This window comes from Carcharhinus amblyrhynchos, chromosome 30 (assembly GCF_965287045.1).
Source record: "Carcharhinus amblyrhynchos chromosome 30, sCarAmb.v2.hapA, whole genome shotgun sequence".
In the NCBI taxonomy this organism is placed as follows: domain Eukaryota; kingdom Metazoa; phylum Chordata; class Chondrichthyes; order Carcharhiniformes; family Carcharhinidae; genus Carcharhinus; species Carcharhinus amblyrhynchos.
In genome coordinates, this window is record NC_137353.1 from 20,234,412 (window position 1) to 20,253,469 (window position 19,058).

General features: G+C 43.8%; 2 protein-coding genes across 2 annotated transcripts in view; one reads left to right on the forward strand and one right to left on the reverse strand.

The window, feature by feature from the left end:
* Positions 1-2,777: 2,777 nt before the first annotated feature.
* Positions 2,778-11,341, reverse strand: LOC145360195 (uncharacterized). The gene is made up of 4 exons (XM_080215228.1): positions 11,234-11,341; positions 8,280-9,165; positions 5,746-5,919; positions 2,778-3,293 (listed from the first exon to the last, which is right to left on the reverse strand). Exons 1-4 carry the CDS (start codon positions 11,250-11,252, stop codon positions 3,128-3,130), a joined length of 1,245 nt encoding a protein of 414 aa, XP_080071354.1. The 5' UTR covers positions 11,253-11,341; the 3' UTR covers positions 2,778-3,127.
* Positions 11,342-14,336: 2,995 nt separating this feature from the next.
* atad3 (ATPase family AAA domain containing 3) overlaps positions 14,337-19,058 on the forward strand; it is a 49,211-nt gene continuing 44,489 nt past the window's right edge. Inside the window, exons 1-4 of the mRNA XM_080215134.1 lie at positions 14,337-14,555; positions 14,801-14,877; positions 16,718-16,819; positions 18,566-18,625. Of these exons, the coding sequence (XP_080071260.1) occupies positions 14,354-14,555; positions 14,801-14,877; positions 16,718-16,819; positions 18,566-18,625 (441 nt within the window). The 5' untranslated portion in view covers positions 14,337-14,353. The remainder of the gene's footprint in view (positions 14,556-14,800; positions 14,878-16,717; positions 16,820-18,565; positions 18,626-19,058) is intronic.

Below are 19,058 nucleotides of genomic sequence, written 5' to 3' on the forward strand. Positions count from 1 at the left end.
CAGCCCTTAGTTCTAGTTCACATTTTTCCAGTTTTAGGGTGACTGCGGCTGGAAAATCCTGCCCACTGTGTCAACAATATCAAGTACATTTCCTTCGTTCATCAACTGTGTCCCCTCAACCACTATCAACAATCTCAACATTGTCCCATCACCAATCTCCCCCTTTCCCTAAACAATTATGACCACACACTGCCCTAGCACCAATGATTACTAACACACTCTTTCCTAATAGAATCAGTAAACCTATGATTCAACATGTTCTATCATCACAGAACAACAAGTCAGTACAGCTGATAAAATGCTGAATTGCTGGAAAAACATAGGAGGAAGTTGGAGGAGGTCAGGCTGAAACCATGCTCTAGCACTGATCATAGTGACTCACAGAGACATCAGGGTGATCGTTAAATTCCAAAAGCAGTGCAGAAAATAATGAGCAAATTACTGCGGATGCTGGAATCTGAAGCCAAGAGAAAATTATGGAAAATCTCAGCCGGTCTAGCAGTATCTGCAAGGAGAGAAAAGAGCTGACATTTCCAGTCCAGAGGACCCTTTGGCAAAGGATTTTCCAGCATTTTCTCTTTTGGTTTCAGAAAATAATGATAACTGCATGCCGTAAACCTCTGATTCTGACTCTGCATGATAACATTAGCAGCAGTAAATGTACTTCCCCTCCACGTCAACCACAAACACTACTCCCCATCAATGACAGACACACTGATCCTCATCAACAATAAGTTCACTGAAACCCAAATGATTTTGACACACCAGGTCTCCAACAATTATGATGGCACACTGCCTAGCCATCCCAAATCACACTGACACATAAAATCAACATTAGTTACAGCACTGACAGAGTTAAAATCGGAAAGGTTCAGGTTCTCACACTTTAGCCTGACCTGTTCTTTTCAATAATACTTGCCATGATTTTGCTGGATTAGATGAATTATTTGTGCCTAAACTGCACAGCAGTCATTGTACTCAAGAATCCCCCAACACTAAAGCTAAAATTGTTGTGCAGAAAATGTAGTGATGAAATTTAAATACATCAGTGTCAGTGGTATCTGCAGTGCCTAATGCATCAATTTAAGAATTTGATATGTACTAAAAAAAAATAAGAAATAGGAGAAATAGGCGATTTGGCCCTTTGAGACTGCCCCTCCATTCAATGAGATAATTGCTGATCCCCCATATCAGTTATACCTTCCTGCAGAGAACAGAGCCAGACAGCTACAGTCCTGAAAGCACTAAATCAAAACTGAACAAAATAAATATGATTATCAGGAATAAAATGGAGTTTGTCTATTTGATAATGATCTAGTAAATAGCAGCCAACGGGTACAAAAGGGGATGATTTTGCCTAACTAACCTATTTTGCTTCCTAGAAGAAAACATGCCACCCCAAATGGATTGTAGAAAGCCCCATGATGAGCAGCAGAGGTAAACCAACAGAGGCACTGAAGTTGAAACAGGCCCTGACATATAAGTGAATTTACTGCTTGACGTCTGTAATCACTGTGAAGCAGAAACCAATAAAGCAAAAGGAAAGTTAAATTAACTGTGTACAAGAGAATAGTCGTTGGAGGAAGTCATAATGAGCCAGTGCTCCAAGCACATCACATCTGGCAAGCAAGGTGCCAGCAAGAGATAATCAAGCATTGGAAGTGATGCAGAGTCACTGGGCTGATCCATTGCATCAAACTGAGTTATGAGGAAAGGCTGGAGAGACTTGAACCTTGAAAGGAGATAACAGAGGAGGTAAAGTAACCTTAAAGCAACATATAATAAATGATGCAATAAAATAAATATTTAAACAAGGAACAATAGGTTTTGACAGCAGTACAATGAACTACAGGTTTAAACTAATGAAAGGCAAGTTAGAACTGATGTCAGGAACATTTGGGTGGGGTAATATAGAATCCCTACAGAGATGGAGGAGGCCATTCAGCCCATCGAGTCTGCATCAACTCTCTTGACAGAGCATTTTACCCAGACCCACTCCCGCCCTATCCTCATAACCACATGCATTTTCTACATTAATCCCCCTAACCTACACATCTTTGGATACAAGGGGACAATTTAGCATGGTCAATCCACCTAACCTGCACATCTTTGGAGTGTGTGAGGAAACTGAAGCACCCAGAGGAAATCCATACAGGCACAGGAGAGTGTGCAAACTCCACACAGTCACCCAAGGCTGGAATCAAACCCAGGTACCTGGCGCCGTGAAGCAGCAGTGCTAACCACTGTGCTACCATGCACATGGAAACAAACACCACTGAATCATTGATGGAAATGTCGGATGCTGTGATGGGAAAGAGGAATTGGGCTATATAGGATCTTTGTCCATGAGTGAGCTAAGATGGGCTAAATGGCCTTCATCATCTGCCTATATTCTATGGTACTGCACAAGTCACAATCACAAGCAAAGGAAGCATATGAATTGAAAAAGGACAAATGTTACAAACTCCTGGCAAGAGTTGGAATGGTTCTGCAAAACTATTTATAAATAGATAGAAGCTGCAATGCCAAGCTGCAATTGCTTGTTTAGGGAAGGGAAAAGCAACCTGAGCAAAATTAATCAGGATCAGACAGCAAATCTCTGCTCTCCAGAAGAAAAGTTCCAAGGAACTTTTCTTTTTCTTTACCTTAAAATTCTGTGTCGTTTGATGATGCAATGACTATACCAGCAATCTAATAGTACAGTGCAAGATGCAACAGTGCAGAGGTGAGACTCACATTCTGCCTGTCTTCAGAGTGCTAATATCTGCAGGCACAGCTCCATCCCATCAGTGATTTATTTTTAGCAAGGAATTCACAAATGTGCCCAGGAATCTAGCAAACCACCTGAGTAATTCTTAAGCTTGACCTCATCCAGCAGTTATGGGCACACCTGCATATTCCTGAAATCTGCTTCACTCCGACTGGGATGATATTCCACCCAGAGTGAAGCACTCGCTCTGGCGGAAATCTCAGATGGTTTTGTATTATAGTGCTCTAGTATCTGGATGAGACCAGACCACAGAGTAATATTAAACCATCTTCACGCCGATGCACTTTAAAGCCACATTGTACCAATGCCTGGATGATTGAGCATTAGCCGAACCAGGAGAATAATCACTGTCGAATATCACGCAGAATCTGGGTTTCTGTGACAGCCGTTTGGCATGAAGTCCTTGGATGCAGAGAGCAGATCCTCCCGATAGTTGAACAGGGACTGCCAGTCCTTGCTGTTTCGCAGCAGTCTGTTGTTCTTGTGAGCTTCATAGTGGAAGCGTGATCCTTTCATTTCATACCTGAAAAGATGCAAAATCAATCTCTTCACAATTCGTCAAGAACATGATCCCAAAATGATCCTGGGGTTGCACGGCGGCACAGTGGTTAGCACTGCTGCTTCACAGCGCCAGGCTCCCAGTTCAATTTCCGGTTTCGGTCACTGTCTATGTGGAGTTTGCACATACTCCCCATGTCTGCTTAGGTTTCCTCCAAGTGCTCCGGTTTCCCCCCACAGTACAAAGATGTTCTGGTTAGGTGCACTGGTCATGATAAATCTTCCTCAGTGTACCCGAACAAGCACCGGATTGTGGCAACTAGGGGAATTTCATAGTAACTTCATTGCAGTGTGAATAAAAGCCTACTTGTGACGATTAAATAAAACTTTAATATGTTGCAGATCAATTTTGGGCACAAGCAACTTCCTTAACCCCATCTCAAATATAAAAATATCATTGGAACTGCATGAGGTTCCACTTCAGAAACCTAAATGTGAACATGTCAAAAATCCTGGTACCAAAGGTGAAGTAAATCTATTGTCCGAACTTCAGGTTAAATTACACTTGTTAAACCATCTCTCTCTTCATTAATGATTTCTGAATGTAGAATTTGATGACCTCGAAAGAAAATGGTGGCTGATTCTAGTCTGTTACGTTCAACCTAGCACATCATTTTTTAGCCAGGAATGAACAAGACTGTACTAATGTTCCTTTCAGGTTGTAATCAATCCTAGAATTCTGTGATTTATAACAGACTGCAATCAGATCAGACACTGATGATTTGTAAGAAACTGGAGCTAGTTACAGGTACCCTGTGATTAATGGTTCAGTATCTAAATTATATATTCACCCATCCTTGGCTCATGGTGATTATCGCAAATGAATTATGCTTTGTCCTTCCTGCTTGCCAGACCTCATCAAGAAGAATCCTGCCACCAGTCAAGCATGCCATTTATGTTCTGTATTATTTTTCATTCATTTATGGGATGTGGGCATCGCTGGCTAGGCCACCATTTATTGCCCATCCCTAAGTGCCCTCGAAAAGGTGGTGACATGTCATCTTCTTGAACCGCTGCACGAACACCCATAGTGTCTCAGTACGCGCTGCAGAATGGTCTGGGTGCGGTGGTGGTGGTGGCTGGGTACGGCAGTGCCCCCCTGGGTTATCTTGTTACCTTTAAGGATGTTACCTACCCATTTTTATTTAGTTTTCAGTTCCTCCCATCTTGGATCACTTTACCAGATTTCAACTCCTAATGGGGTGAATTTTACCGTCCCGCCCACCACGGGGTTTGGAGCGGGTGAGGGGTGGACCATGGAAAGGTCTGTTGACCTCAGATGGGATTTTCTGGTTTCGGGGGCGAGCGAGGCTGGAAAATCTTCCCAATGTCTTTGACACCGTCAGCACCCATGCTGGTAATCAGAGAATGATACAGCACAGGACGGGACCATTCAACCATAATGTCCATGGTACAGCTATCCACTCAATCCTACTCCACTGCTCTTTTCCCATAACTTTATTTTCCCTTCACATATTTATACAATTCCCCTTTTGAATGTTACTGTCAAATCTGTTTCCATCCTTACACATTGTGTAAAAACAATATTTCCTCACATCACTTCTGGTTCTTTTTCCAAATGCCTTAATTGTGTCCTCTGGTTACTGTCCCTTCTACCGCTAGAAATGGTTTCTTTATTTATCCTATCTGACCATTCATAATTTTGAATACCCCTATTAAACCTCAACGTTTTCGACTGTAAGGAGACTCTGGAATTTTCAATCTCTCTATATAATCGACGTACTCCATCCCTGGCAACCTGATCTCTTCTACATCGCCTTCTAAACTTTCAAATCCATCCTAAAGTCTGATGTTGTTCCACAAAAATCAATATCCAGTCCTTAATAAGCAGGAGCAGGGAATATTGGGTTCTTCAAAATCTCCTGCGCTGTGCCTAATTTGAAAGGGACCTTTCCACTCACCCCAAACATTCTTTCTTCCATCTTCTTCCATCGGGAAAAAGATATTAAAGTCTGAGGTCACCTAACAACCGACGCAAGAACAGCTTCTTCCCTGCTACCATCAGACTTTTGAATGGGCCTACCCTGGATTAAGTTGATTTTTCTTTACACGCTAGCTATGACTGTAACACTACATTCTGCACTCTCTCGTTTCCTTCCCCCCATGTACTCTCTGAATGGTATGTTTTGTCTGTACAGCACGAAAGAAACAACACAATTATAGAATCATGTAATCCCTACAATGCAGAAAGAGGCCATTCAGCCCATCGAGCCTGCATCGACAAAAATCCCACCCAGGCCCTATCTCCATAAGCCCACCTATTTACCTGCTAATCTCCCAGACACTAAGGGACAATTCAGTATGGCCAATCAACTTAACATGTGACAATAATAAATAAATCAAATCAGGCCAAAACAATTCGGAACTCCTGTTCGCTTGTCCTGTTCCTCACTAACCATTTGGGTTGTGGGCCCCGGATCCTCTCCAGTTCTTGTTGCCGCTTCAGCTCCAGGAGTAATTCTTCCTCTACACGGAGGCGTTGCAGCCTCAGATGAGAGAGTTCTTGTTGGTACGGAGACATTTCCACCAATGACTGTCTGACATCGCCATCTGTCAGCGACTGCAGGAACCTACAGGACAGCAGACAAAAGAAGCTGATACATACGTGTTAAATCCAATCAACACACACGCACAAACTGGAAAGGGTTGAGAGTTTAATCACCAAGATGTACTAAATTAGCTTTTTTTGGAATTAGCCTCAGTGCCCTCGGACTATATGGGGGTGGGTGGGAGGAGGAGAAACAAAAAAGAGCTTGGTGTCAGGAATAGTGCTAAAAAGAACCATACGACTACCAGAGAGACACACATGAAATAGAAAGGGAGGTGCTGCAGTAACTCTGTGGTGGGAAGGGACAGGAGTCATCAGCAGACAGCCGGAAGTTATGTGTGGAAAACTAAACTTTATTCATATTAAAATGATTAACTTAGTCTTTTTGATTTTGTGCCCAAGAAGAAACTAAAGGAGGTTTCTTAAAAAATATTGAGGTACTGAGCATATTTTAAAAAAAAATTGGAAATAAGAACTCTACAAAATGTGGAGGACAGGAAAGTACTCCTGTATTAAAGAGGAAATTTTGGAACGATAGGCCAGTTAGCCTCATCCCAATTGTAGAGAAACTATTGAGGTCAAAAAGTAATGACGTTAGAAAACACTTAGAAATGTATTGGCTAATCACGAATGACTGAAGGAATACCACATGAAGACTTGTTGGAACATTAAAACTAATATTCAGATGGAGTGATTGCGGGGATAGATGAAAGGATACGAGCAATCATGAATGGACGTTGTGGCGGCACAGTGGTTAGCACTGCTGCCTCACCGTGCCAGGGAACCAGGATCAATTCCAGCCTCAGATCAATGTCCTGTTGAGCTTGCACATTCTCCCTGTGTCTGGGTGAGTTTCCTCCGGGTGCTCCGGTTTCCTCTCACAGTCCAAAGATGTGTGAGTTAGGTTGATTAGCCAATGGTAACTTGACCCTAGTACCAGGGGGATTAGCAGAGTCAGTGCGTGGGGTTATGGGAATATGGGCTGGGTGGGATTGTGGTCAGTGCAGGCTCAACGGGCTGAATGGCTTCCTTCTGCACTGTAGGGATTTTATGGTTGCCTTGGTAGAGAAACTCAGTGCTTGGAGGTATTGCTGTTTACAGGGTACATAAACTGTTTGAGTCAGGGATGGAAAGAAGACTCTCTGCAAGTAATATCAACTTAAGCGAAAGGGGGAGTGAGAACAAACAACACAAAGAACAACACAGCACAGGAACCAGGTCCTTCGGCCCAATGAGGGATCAGATTACACTGATGAATTGTTCACTAAAGGAAACAACATCATTTGTAGGATGAAAAACCAAAGGAATTAAGCACAAATTGCTGAGGTGAATCTGTACAAAACACCCATGGAGGATTGTACACAATTCTGGCCTCTGTTAAAGTTAAAATTTATTTATTAGTCACAAGTAGGCTTACATTCACTTTGCAGTGAAGGTACTGTGAAAATCCCCTGGTCGCCACATTCTGGTGCCTATTCAGGAACACTGAGGGAGAATTTAGCATAGCCAATCAAGGTAACCTACACATTTTTGGACTGTGGGAGGAAACCAAACATCCGGAGGAAACCCATGCAGACACAGGGAGAACGTGCAAATTCCCCATTTGTGACCCAAGTCGGGAATTGAACCCTGGTCCCTGGCCTTGTGCGGCAGCAGTGTTGACCACTGCGCCACTGTGCCGTGTTTCTGTACTACAAGGACATCCATGCACTGGTTGTGGTGTGGAAGAGGGCAAAGATAGTTTAAGCTCTGGGAAGAGGCTGAAGAAAGCAAGATTTCTTACAGCAGATAAGTGAAGGTTCAGATGAGATATTAATCAAGATTTTTAAGGAAAAAGATAAACTAAACCCCAATGAATTGTTCAACATCACTTAACTCTAGAACCAAGGGGCACAGTCTCAAATCAGAAGGGGAAGAGTGCATAGTTTCAACAGCAACATGGAAAGGATGTGCACCTGTAGGTTGGACTACCTGGGGAGACAGTGGAAGCAAACAAAATAGTACGGGAGAATTGAATAGATATTTAAGGTAGTTGGCATTTCAGAGATATTCATTTTTCGTATTGGGTCAATTGTCTCCAGAACCTTTGTCAATTGTGTAATATTTTACACTCCTCAGTTGTGGGGCACAGTGATGAATGCATCAACAACTGAAACAGGGATGCCTCAGGCTGTGAAATGGATTTTAACTGACATTTGAACTGAGATACCAATCTATCCCTAAAGCAGTATTAGCTTTCGTTCCAAAGAGTCAGAACTGGGTCTGTGGGCTTTTGACTGTTTGTTTAATATTAGCTCATGCCTGCTGAAACCACAGGAATGATGTACAATTTCTACAACCTTGTCTGCAGCAAAATGGTATGGACTGTCGGAGGAAGACTACCTTTGACTGATTTCCTGGGAAGAAAGGGATGGCATAGCTGGGGCTGTAAAACTGTACGGGGTCCACAGGGAGCTTGAGCTGTCATCCAGGCTCTGACTGGACACAAGTTGGGAACTGCAGTTGAACACCCTTGGTCTATTGGAAGTCATCTTTTTTCCTGGCCTCTTAATGGGAGGAGGGGGCTGCCCACATGCGTTTACTTTAGCAGAATTTGGTCTCCACACAGGTTTAGGAGACTGGGAGCGGGACAGCTGCCAGCGGCTTCTTTTGGAAGCTGGGGACAGAGATCGTGATCGGATGCTTCTGGAGCGTCTGAGAGTCTGTGATCGGTCTCGGAGGAATGATGATCTGGTTCTTTCAGGGGATTGCGGTCGGACAGGAATCTGAGGAGGAAGAAGAGCCCTGACTCCAATTACATGCGGTGCACCAATCCTAAGTGGAAAGCTCTCTCTGTAGGCAATGTCCAAAGGCGAGATGGTGGAATCTCTGTAGTTTGTGCTGGACAGCTCAGTCCCAGTGAGGCCCACCATTCGGTCAACTGGTGACACGGAGCGAACAGGTACACCAAGGTCTTCAAGTGTTGGATATCTGCCCAATGACTGCACTAAGTGCCTCGGCCTCAAAAACCAATCCGATCCATCAGGACTTTTTGCTCGTCCACCTATATCCTCCTCAGGCAACGTCCCATCAGTTGAGGCTAAACAGTCACCGTTCTTGCCACTGGATCTAAAGGTGCTGTACGACTCTCCTATCTTCTGGCACTCTGGTGATAACTCAGGGTTCAGACTTTCAGTCAGGCCTTTTACCTGCACCTTCAGTTCACTTAAACTTTGTTCCAACTCATCAATGCTGGGACTATCCTTCCTGCTGCCAGCCAGAAGCCTCTCTAATTCACAAAGATACAAATAACAATAGGTAAATAACACAAAATCCACATCAAAAACCAAATGAAAATTATTCTGTTCACATCTAAACATGGCGGCTCTAACACATATGACATTTAACAGGGAATTACGTAAACATTTCAAGGAATACATTAGATTATTGGGGAAAGGCAGAGAAATTGAGGTAGATAAGATATCTCTGAAAGAGAATAAATGGCCTCACTTTGTATTGAAATGCCTGTGATTACTCAGTGGCAGCTCCATCATTTGGTGCTACACAACATACAATGATTTGCAATGTTAATGTTGCAGAGCACACCTGAACAATTGAGCCTCATTCTTTAAAGCAGTTTTAATTCAGGATTATTTTGCAGAATCTAACAGATAAATGCAGTTCCTGCAAAATAGATACGGGGTGCCGCTGCTTAGGTGCTGTGTGTACTTGTCACACTTTGAGCTGACCTCATTCTATAATGCAATGCCTACACATCTGCAATAATATATTGTGGTCCTGAAGCACAGTCCATGAGGCAGATGCACATTACTTTGTGACAACAACTCTTAAAGGAATTAAGGGATGTTAAAACTGGAGTGATATTGAGGAACAGAACTGTCTGCAGTAAGATAGGATGAAGAAAGGAACCCTCCCTGACTGCAGATTTGCCAGTGCTGTTGCAAGAGGCTCTGAAGAGAAGGGCAATCCTTTCACCAGCATAGCCTGAGATCAGCTGAAATGGGGATCATTGAAAGAGTGAATACCATCTCACACCTGTGATAAGATGCTATTCGTCTTTCAGGACTTAGCTACAGAGCCAGAGAGGAATGTTGTGCAAAATATCTGGTATAAAAGTTTAGTTGGGAGACCATAGATATTCCTTTTTTTGCTTTATTATTTCATGGGATGTGGGCGTTGCTGACAAGATCACAATTTATTGCCCATTCCTAATTGCCCTTGAATTGAGTGACTTGGCAGAGGGCACTTAAGAGCCAACTACATTCCTGTGGGTCTGAGTCACATGTAGGCCAGACCAGGTAAGGATGGCAGATTTTCTTCCCTCAAGGTCATTATTGAACCAGAGGGTTTTCTACAACAGTCGATGATGGTCATGGTCATGGTCACCATTACTGGGACTAGCTTTCATTCCAGATTGATTGAATTTAAATGCCGCTAGCTGCCATAGTGGAATTTGAACATTTGTCCCCAGAGCATTAGCCTGTGCTTCTGGATAACTAGCATTAGTTCAGTGACATTACCACCAGGCGACCATCTCCCTGATGTTCAAGGTCCCTACAGTGAAGATTTCTTGTTGCTTACTTTGTGCTTACTTCTTCTTTATTTCTGCTCTTTAGAATTCTTTATCCCAAACGACTGTGGATGCTCACTCAATGAATCTATTCAAGACCGTGAGTGATTGACAGATTTTTGAATTCTATGGGAAATGGGGGATAATATGGGAAGGTGAAATAATAGTAGAAGATTAGCCATGATCGTACTGAATGGTGGAGCGGGCTCAAAGAACAAAATGACCTACTCTTAGTTTATCTACACTGTCTGTAAAATCTTTATATCCCCTTCACTGCTCCATCTATTTCAGTATCACCCACAAATTTTGCTACGTTAAACTCCATTACTACTTTTAGAACATTTATATAGATTGTAAACAGTTGAGATCCAAGGACTGACCCCTGTGGCACCCACTAGTTACAGTTTGCCAGACAGAGAAGGATCCATTTATCCCAACCCTCTGCTGTCTGTCAATCAGTCAATCTTCAAACCAATCTAGCCCCTACTCTACTCCCAATCCCCTGTGATCTCACCTTCTGAATCAGTCTTTTAAGTGGCACTTTGTCTGTAAGGCTACCACATTCACAGGTTTCCCACTATCCACCTTGCTGATTATGTCCTCAAAGAACTCAAGTAAGTTTGTCAAGCATGACTTAGTTTGTAAAGCAGCACAGAAGCTATTTGGTCAACTCAAAACAATCACTCAACCGAATTCTTAAGTCCTGATCCAATTTTGTGCAAAACACTAACATCTAAGTTTAAATTCTTATACTGTAACATCATACCCTTCAATTCTTCATCCATGGAAGTTTTTGCTGACTGGCTCCAGGTTGCTGACAGGTCTCTTGGTACTTGTTGAGCAGTGAATGTCCTTTCGGAGTTTGTAAGATAACCATTTGGTTTCTTTCTGAAAATGAAACACATGTATCCACTACAACAAAGGCAAAATACCACAAATGCTGGGAATCTGATATAAAAACAGAAAATGCTGGAAAAACTCAGCAGCTCCAGAAGCTTCTGTGGAGCAGCATTTGTTAACAAGGAAAATTTGCATTCAGCAAGATTCCACAAACAGCAAAGAAATAAATTTTGATGAGAACACTCAGAATTTCCCTGCTCTTGTTTGGAGAATGTCATGGGATCTTTTATGTCTGTACAAAAGGGCAAAGCGGGGCCTCAGTTTAATTCTCATCCAAAAGTGAGCAGGGCTTGATAATAAAGTTAGTGTCTCCAAACTAAGTCTCTGGTGTGGAATTTTAATTACTTGACTAAAGTTTATACAACTAAAATTTCATTTACACACCTATCATTACAGGGTTGGGAATTCTGTTTTGTTTTAATAGTCTTGTAAGAATAAAATTTTACTCATTTGCAATCTGGTTCCTTGCTTTACAGTGGCTCATGGTATGGTGGCACAGTGGTGAGCACTGCTGCCTGTCAGCACCTGGGACCCAGGTTCGATTCCCGGCTTGGGTCACTGTCTGCGTGGAGTCTGCACATTCTCCCACATCTGTGTGGATTTCCTCCAGGTGCTCCGGTTTCCTTTCACAGTCCTAAAGACGTGTGGTTAGATGCATTGGCCAAGCTAAATTCTTCGTCTGTGTACCCAAACAAGTGCCAGAGTATGGCGACTAGGGGATTTTCACAGTAACTTCATTGCAGTGTTAATGTAAGCCTATTTGTGACAATAATAAATAAACTTAAAAAAACTCAACTTCTAGTATCTGAGAACAAGAACTTTTTCTCCGATTTTGGAACGGTTTTGGAATCATATTCCAGGATAATGTTTATTTACCCACAAAAAAAAGCAGATCAACTTGAATATTGTCAAAAGTTTGATATCCAGAATGTTAATATTTTAAGTTTGTTTATTTATTAGTGTCACAAGTAGGCTTACATTAACACTGCAATAAGGTTACTGTGAAAATCTCCTTTTACTTCCAAATACTGAAAGATTTATTGTGTATTGCTAATGTTTCTTGTTTGCATTTCTGACTTGAAGATGGAGGCATGTCTAGACATCCTAGCAATTGGCAAAATCCAAACTGGGCTACAAATGCAGAGCATGTGCGGTTGCTGGCTATCTGAGACGCTATCCTATGAAACAACTGGCTTTTTTGAAAAATGCTTTCTCACTATGTGGGTAATACTGGCAGGATCACATTTATTGTCCTCATGAGCAAGCAAGGCAGGTCTTCACTTTGAACTGCTGCAGTCCTTGTGATGATGGTGCTGCCACAAAGAGGTATTAGGTTCCAATTATAAAGTCTGACCTAGCAAACAATGAAATATATTTCTCGTCATGAATGGATGCGTCTTGGAAGGAAATATGGGTGAGAGTAAACCCATGGCTCTGCTGTTTTGTTTTTCTTTCTGATTTATTATTGTCACATGTACCAAGATACAGTGAAAAGTATTGCTTTGTGTGCTCTGCATACAAATCATACCATTCATAGCTTGCAAAGAGTCACCACACTCCAAAGCCATCTTGAAACATGTCAATCCACAGTGACAGCACAACCTCATCCCCATTCTTTCTCCAATCCCTGTGTTGAGGGGTAAAGACGGAATGGGTGAGGGGACAGAGATTGGAATGAGGTAGGAATAGAGAGACAGGGAGAATCAAGGAGAGAGGGGATGGGGGGAACACTGTCTCTCAATGTTTTTTAGTTCCTGTTTTATAAACTGGTATTTTTGTATTTGTATGTTTCTGAGATTGTGAAACCAAGAGGGGGGGATCTTTAAAAAATATTAGTCAATAAGTCCCTCCTCCTTTACCATTCCTGATGATAGAGGTGACTTACTACATTGCAGAGATTATAGAACTGTCTTCAGGCCTGGAGACTGACTCAGCCCTGAACCATTACAACCACACTAACCAAAAGCAGCTCAGTGGTTAGTGCTGCTGCCTCACAGTACCAGGCTTGGGTCACAGTCTGTGCAGAGTCTACACATTCTCCCTATGTCTGCGTGGGTTTCCTCTAGATGCTCCAGTTTCCTCCCACAGTCCGAAAGATGTGCTGATTAGGAGCATTGGCTATGCTAAATTCTCCCTCAGTGTACCCGAACAGGTGTCCGAGTGTAGTGATTGGGAGATTTTCACAATAACTTCATTGCAATGTTAATGTAAGCCTACTTGTGACACTGATAAATAAATTACACTAAAAAGAAATATAGTTTTAAACCCCACTACTATTTTATTTTACTCTTTAACTGGTTACATCTACTGCCTCTTCCCCCCAACGACTCCCACCCCTCGCTTCCAGTGAAAGTAAACCTGAGAGTATCCATGGAAATATAATGGTCAGTAAAGGGGAATAGAGAGTAAATGATCAGTAAAAGGGAATATAGAGTAAATGATCAGTGAAGGGGAATAAAGAGTAAATGATCAGTAAAAGGGAATATAAATCACTCTCAGGGACATGCGACATTTAAATGGGCTCACTGCTTTCCCTCAGCGTCCATAGCAACCGCCCCAGCAACGGCCTGTGGAGCCGGTCTGGCCCCGCTCCAGCCCGACAGCCGCCATCCCGGGTCTGGTTACCGTGACCGGGATGAGGCCTGGGCACCAGCTCCTACCTCAGCGGGCTCCTGAGGCCGTGCAGGACGAATTCAGGCTGGGCACTCAGAGCCATGGTAACTGGAGCTGGAACTGGAGCCGGATCGCCTAACGGCGCGGCTGACCTCTGACCTCCAGCCAGCGGGCCAATCACTGTTCCTGATGGACGTCGCCCAATCAGTGATCGGGACGGCCCGGCGCCTTCACCAATGGTGACGGCGGAACGGGCCCGACCAATCAGCGCGGCGGAGTGTTGGCCAATGGGGAGCGTGGCAGGGACGGAACGCCGGGCCGGCTCGCGCAGGCGCACTGAAGGTTACAGCGCGCGCGTGTGGAGGTGGCCGCCATGTCCTGGATCTTCGGCCTGAACAAGGGGAGCCAGCCGGGCTCCGGGGACACGGCCTCGTCCTTACCGCCCACGCCCCCCACCTTACCCCCAAGCGGCGGCGATGGCTCCGACCGCGATCGCAGCAAGGACAAATGGAGCAACTTCGACCCCACCGGCCTGGAGCGCGCGGCCAAGGCGGCTCGGGACCTGGACGCATCCCGTGAGTGGCCTGAGCTCGGTGGTCACAGACCCGGGGACATCACTCACTCACTCACTCACTAGGCCTTGGGTCCTGAGCGGCACCTCAATCCCTTTAAATGATTGTGGAGAGGGAGGGAATGGCCTGTGACCTTCAGCCTGGCTCGGGATAGCCAGGCCGCGGGGCTGGGATGGGGCTGAGCCGCTTTACACTTTATATATTCCAGCCCCCAGGGCCTTGGCTGATGTTTCCTCTCTTTGATTCAGGTCACGCCAAGGAAGCGCTGGACCTCTCCCGGTTACAGGAGCAAACCCTCCAGCTGGAGCACCAAGGCCGCATCAAGGTATGGAAGCAGGGAGGGAATGGTGTAATGGAAGGAGATCAAGGCAGAGACTGGGCGGGGGGGCCGTGACACACAGCTTGGAGAGCAAGTGTACAACATTTCCAGAGATTAAAGGACAGTGTGGGACTAGAGATTGCCTGGGTGGAGTCTGAGACTACAGTTAGGTTGAGGTGTCAGGGATTTCTCCAGTGGCGGGACAGCTGATGCAACAGTCTATTCATTTACTTGTGATTCTGACCAGTGCATTTTGGCTGGTTTTGTGGACTTTGAAATTGTTAGTTCAGAGATAAATCAATTCCAACTGCTGTAACTGGTGCTATGTGGTTTACCCTGACTAACTTCAGCTAAAAGTGAAGCTGTGATAGGCAGGGTTTTAAATGTTGAAAGTTATTGTAAGTTTTGGGGGTGAAAACCTGTAATGTGATAGTTTATCTAAAGGATTCTTCACGTTTAGAATAATTTTTATGCCTTATGATCATGTGTGTTTTGGTTTGAATGTTAAAAAAAAATTCTTGCATCTGCGGCTATAGTATTTGATTTATTATGTCACGTATTAGTATATAGTGAAAAGTATTGTTTTATGCATACTATACAGATAAAACATACTGCACATAGGGAAGGAAAAGAGACTGCAGAGCATAGGTGTCCTTGTGGGCCTCAGTTATGTGTGGATTATGTGGAACACTCCAGGTTCTAGGCTTGTTCCCGCAACGCACTCTCCGTTACATTGATGACCGTATTGATGCTGCCTCATGTTCTTGTTTTTGTCTGGACTTGGAAAATGTATCAGTTTTGCTTCCAATTTTGAACCATCTCTGACCCTTTCCTTCCTTGACCTCTCTGCTGAGGTTTCTTCCCACCTGTCATTTACAGGGCACTCAGCATAATTCTCTACCAGCTGTGGCATGTTACCATAAAACACATTTCCACAACCCCCTATCAGCCTTCCACAGGGAGCGCTCCTTCTATTACACCCTGATCCACTCCTCCAGTTGCTCAATTCCCCTTCCCATGGCACCTTGCCTTGCATTCAAAAAAAGTGCAGCACATGTCCCCTTTACCTCCTCACCATTCAAGTTCCTAAACAGTTCTTTTGGGCTAAGCACTGTTCCACTTGCACTTCCTTTAATTTGGTCTATTGTATTTGCTGTTTGCCTTCTCTACACTGACCAAGTGACTGTTCACGTTTGCTCAGCCCACAAACGTGATTGCAACCTTCCTGTTGCTTACCATCTCAACACAGGACCTTGCTCTTAACCCTGCTCTTAATGTCCGTCCTTCGCCTGGTGCTATGCTCCAGTGAAGCCCGGCACACCTTCCCTAGCATCTGATCTTCTGGTTGGGTACATTGCAGCCTTTGGGACTCAACATTGAGTTCAGCAACTTTAGGCTTTGACCTTTCTCCTCCATGAGCTGCCCACCACCCCCCTCCCCCAAAAATCCCATCCATATCCTCCATGCAACCCCCTTGCACCAAACCATCTGTCTTTTGTTGCTAAAATGTGCCACTTTTTGTTGCACTTTCTACAGGTATAACATGTTCTCCCTCCTTTCGGTTCTGTGAAAGGACTTGAAACATTAAATCTGTTTTTCTCTTAATAGATGATTGCGGACCTGCTGAGTTTTTCCAGCATCCTCAGGTCTTGTTTCAGATTCCAGCATCTGCAGTATTTTGTTTATTTTTCCTTGTACCTCTTCTCCAGTAGATTTTGTGAGTGTGTGCAATTTTTATATATTTCTAAATTCCTCATAATTTCCCATCTGCTGATGTCTCCAAACCTGTTCCTGGATCGTTCCAGTGATTGTTGACGGACTGGATTTGCTGTGCTTCTGTCTGCAGGAATATGAAGCTGCTGTGGAGCAACTCAAAAGCGACCAGATCAAAGTGCAGGGAGAAGAAAAGCGGAAAACACTGGCTGAAGAAACAAGGCAGCACCAGGCAGTAAGTGTTTGCACCAGTTTTAGTAATTTTACCATAGAATCATGGGGCTGGATGCTTAAAATGGATTGCAGCTTGTGCCCATGATATCAATTCAGAGTGAAGGCAGGGGTTGAGTGAGTTCAGCAAGACAGTGGCACAGTTGTTAGTACTATTGACTCCCCTGCCAAGGACTGGGGTCCAATTCTAGTCCTGGGTGTCTGTGTGGAGTTTGCACGTTCTCTCCGTATCCATGGGTTTACACCAGTTTTCTCTCTCAGTCCAAAGATGTGCAGGTTAGGTGGATTGGCCATGTTAAATTACTCTTTAGTGTCCAAAGACTTGTAGGTTGGTTGGTCCGGGGGGGGGGGGGGGGGGGGGCGGAGGTGTGGGTGGGTGTTTACCAAGGTAATGCATGAGGTTGTGGAGATAGGACAGGAGAATGGATCTAGGTAAGATGCTCTGTCAGAGTTGGTGCAGACTCGACGGGCCAAATGGCAGTCTCCTGGAGTTCAGAGTGCGTCATTGCTGCTTAGCTCCTAGAGAATTGGTAAAAACACCATTCAGAGAAAACTGGGAGCAGTCTCCTCATTTCTCTGAGCTTAGGAAAAGGCATGATATGAACATGAGCTTGGCTTAAAGGGGAGAAGATAAAATCATCTGATGGAATGGTCAAATGGGCAGAGAAGTGGCAGATGGAATTTAACACTTAAGTGTGAAGTGATACATTTGGAAGGAATAATTTGATAAGAAAGTATTCAATGAATAGTGGGTCACTAGGAAGTTCTGTGGAATAAAGGGACCTTGGCATGTTTGTCTAGTGATCACTGAAAGTGGAAGGATATGTTAGTAGGGTGGAAAAAACGTTGTGGGACACTTGCCTTTATCAATTAAGGCATAGATTACAAAAGCAGGGAATTCAATAGAACTTTGGAAGATCACAGCTAGAGTACTGTGTGCCATTCTGGTCGCCACATTATCGGAAGGATGTGATTGCATTGGAGGAGATGCAGAGAAGATTTACCAGGATGTTGCCTGGGAACGTTTAAGATGTGAAGAGAGTTTGGATAGGCTTAGGTTGTTTTGTTGGAGCAGAAAAGACTGAGGAGCGACCTGATTCAGGTGCTCAAGTTTGAGACATGGACAGAGTGGATAAGGAACAGCTGTTTCCCTTAGTTGAAGAGTCAGTCAAGAGTGGACATAGGTCCAAGGTGATGGGGCAGGTGGTTTAGGGGGGAATGTGAGGAAAAACCTTTTTACTCAGAGGGTGGTGACAGTCTGGAATGTGCTGTCTGGGAGGGTGGTGGAGGTGGGTTGCCTCACATCCTTTAAAAAGTATCTGGATGAGCACTTAGCACATAACATTCAGGGCTATGGGCCAAGTGTTGGCAGGTTGGATTAGATGGGAGTTCAGGTGCTTCTAATGTATTGGTGGGGACTTGATGCGCTGAAGGACCTCTTAGCACTGTATGATTCTATGAACATCTTGTCACTGGTTGTAATATTGTGGTAGCAACATTCTGTGCCCACATCAGACATGTGATATTCCTCTGGTGAGAAGGATCAGGCTTTAAACTTAGGAATTCAAACTAAGCAATGGATGTTATCAAAGGCACTCACTTGCTGTTGATACGATCACCACTTGGATTCGGATTTATCTTGATACTGACCCAATATTCCTGTTGCTGGTGTGACTGGCTGTTCCTGTAACTTTCAAAAATTAGGAAAGTTTCAAGCTCACAAACTAAATTTGTCACCTTTGTTCTGCAGCGAGCTCAGTATCAGGACAAACTGGCACGGCAACGATATGATGACCAACTCCGCCAGCAAGTAAGTAGTGTGATGCTTTCATTTTCAGTGGTCTGGAGGTGTAAGCAATCTCCTTAAATCTTTTGTTCCTTTTGAATATAGAACTGAAATGTACAAGTAGTGGCTGACAAAGAAAACGCAGAAGTCTTTTTATAATAAAATACACAATAGTAAAAGGATATTTGGATGAAGGGTGCAATTAGTTATAGATCAAAAGGAAGCAACTTGCATAGATGAGGAACTAAATGGGCACTTTGTACTAGGCAAAAAGCTGCTGCTAAGGTGGCAGTAAAGGAGAAGGCAGTAATGATATCAGATAGCATAAAAATAAATAAAATGGTTATACTTAAAAAGTCAGCAACCCTCAAAAAGGAAAAGTGACTTGATCCATATAGGTTACATCCTAGTTTACTGAAAGATATAAAGAAAGAAGATGCAGCCAGAGTCTCTGCAG

Bases quoted from the DNA above. Each gene is read 5' to 3' on its own strand.
- LOC145360195 (XM_080215228.1), bottom strand. The intron at 5,920-8,279 runs GTAGTCTTCCTC...GCTGTCCTGTAG, and splicing joins TCCCAGGAAATCAGTCAAAG to GTTCCTGCAGTCGCTGACAG. The intron at 3,294-5,745 runs GTTAGTGAGGAA...GCATCTTTTCAG, and splicing joins CGGGGCCCACAACCCAAATG to GTATGAAATGAAAGGATCAC.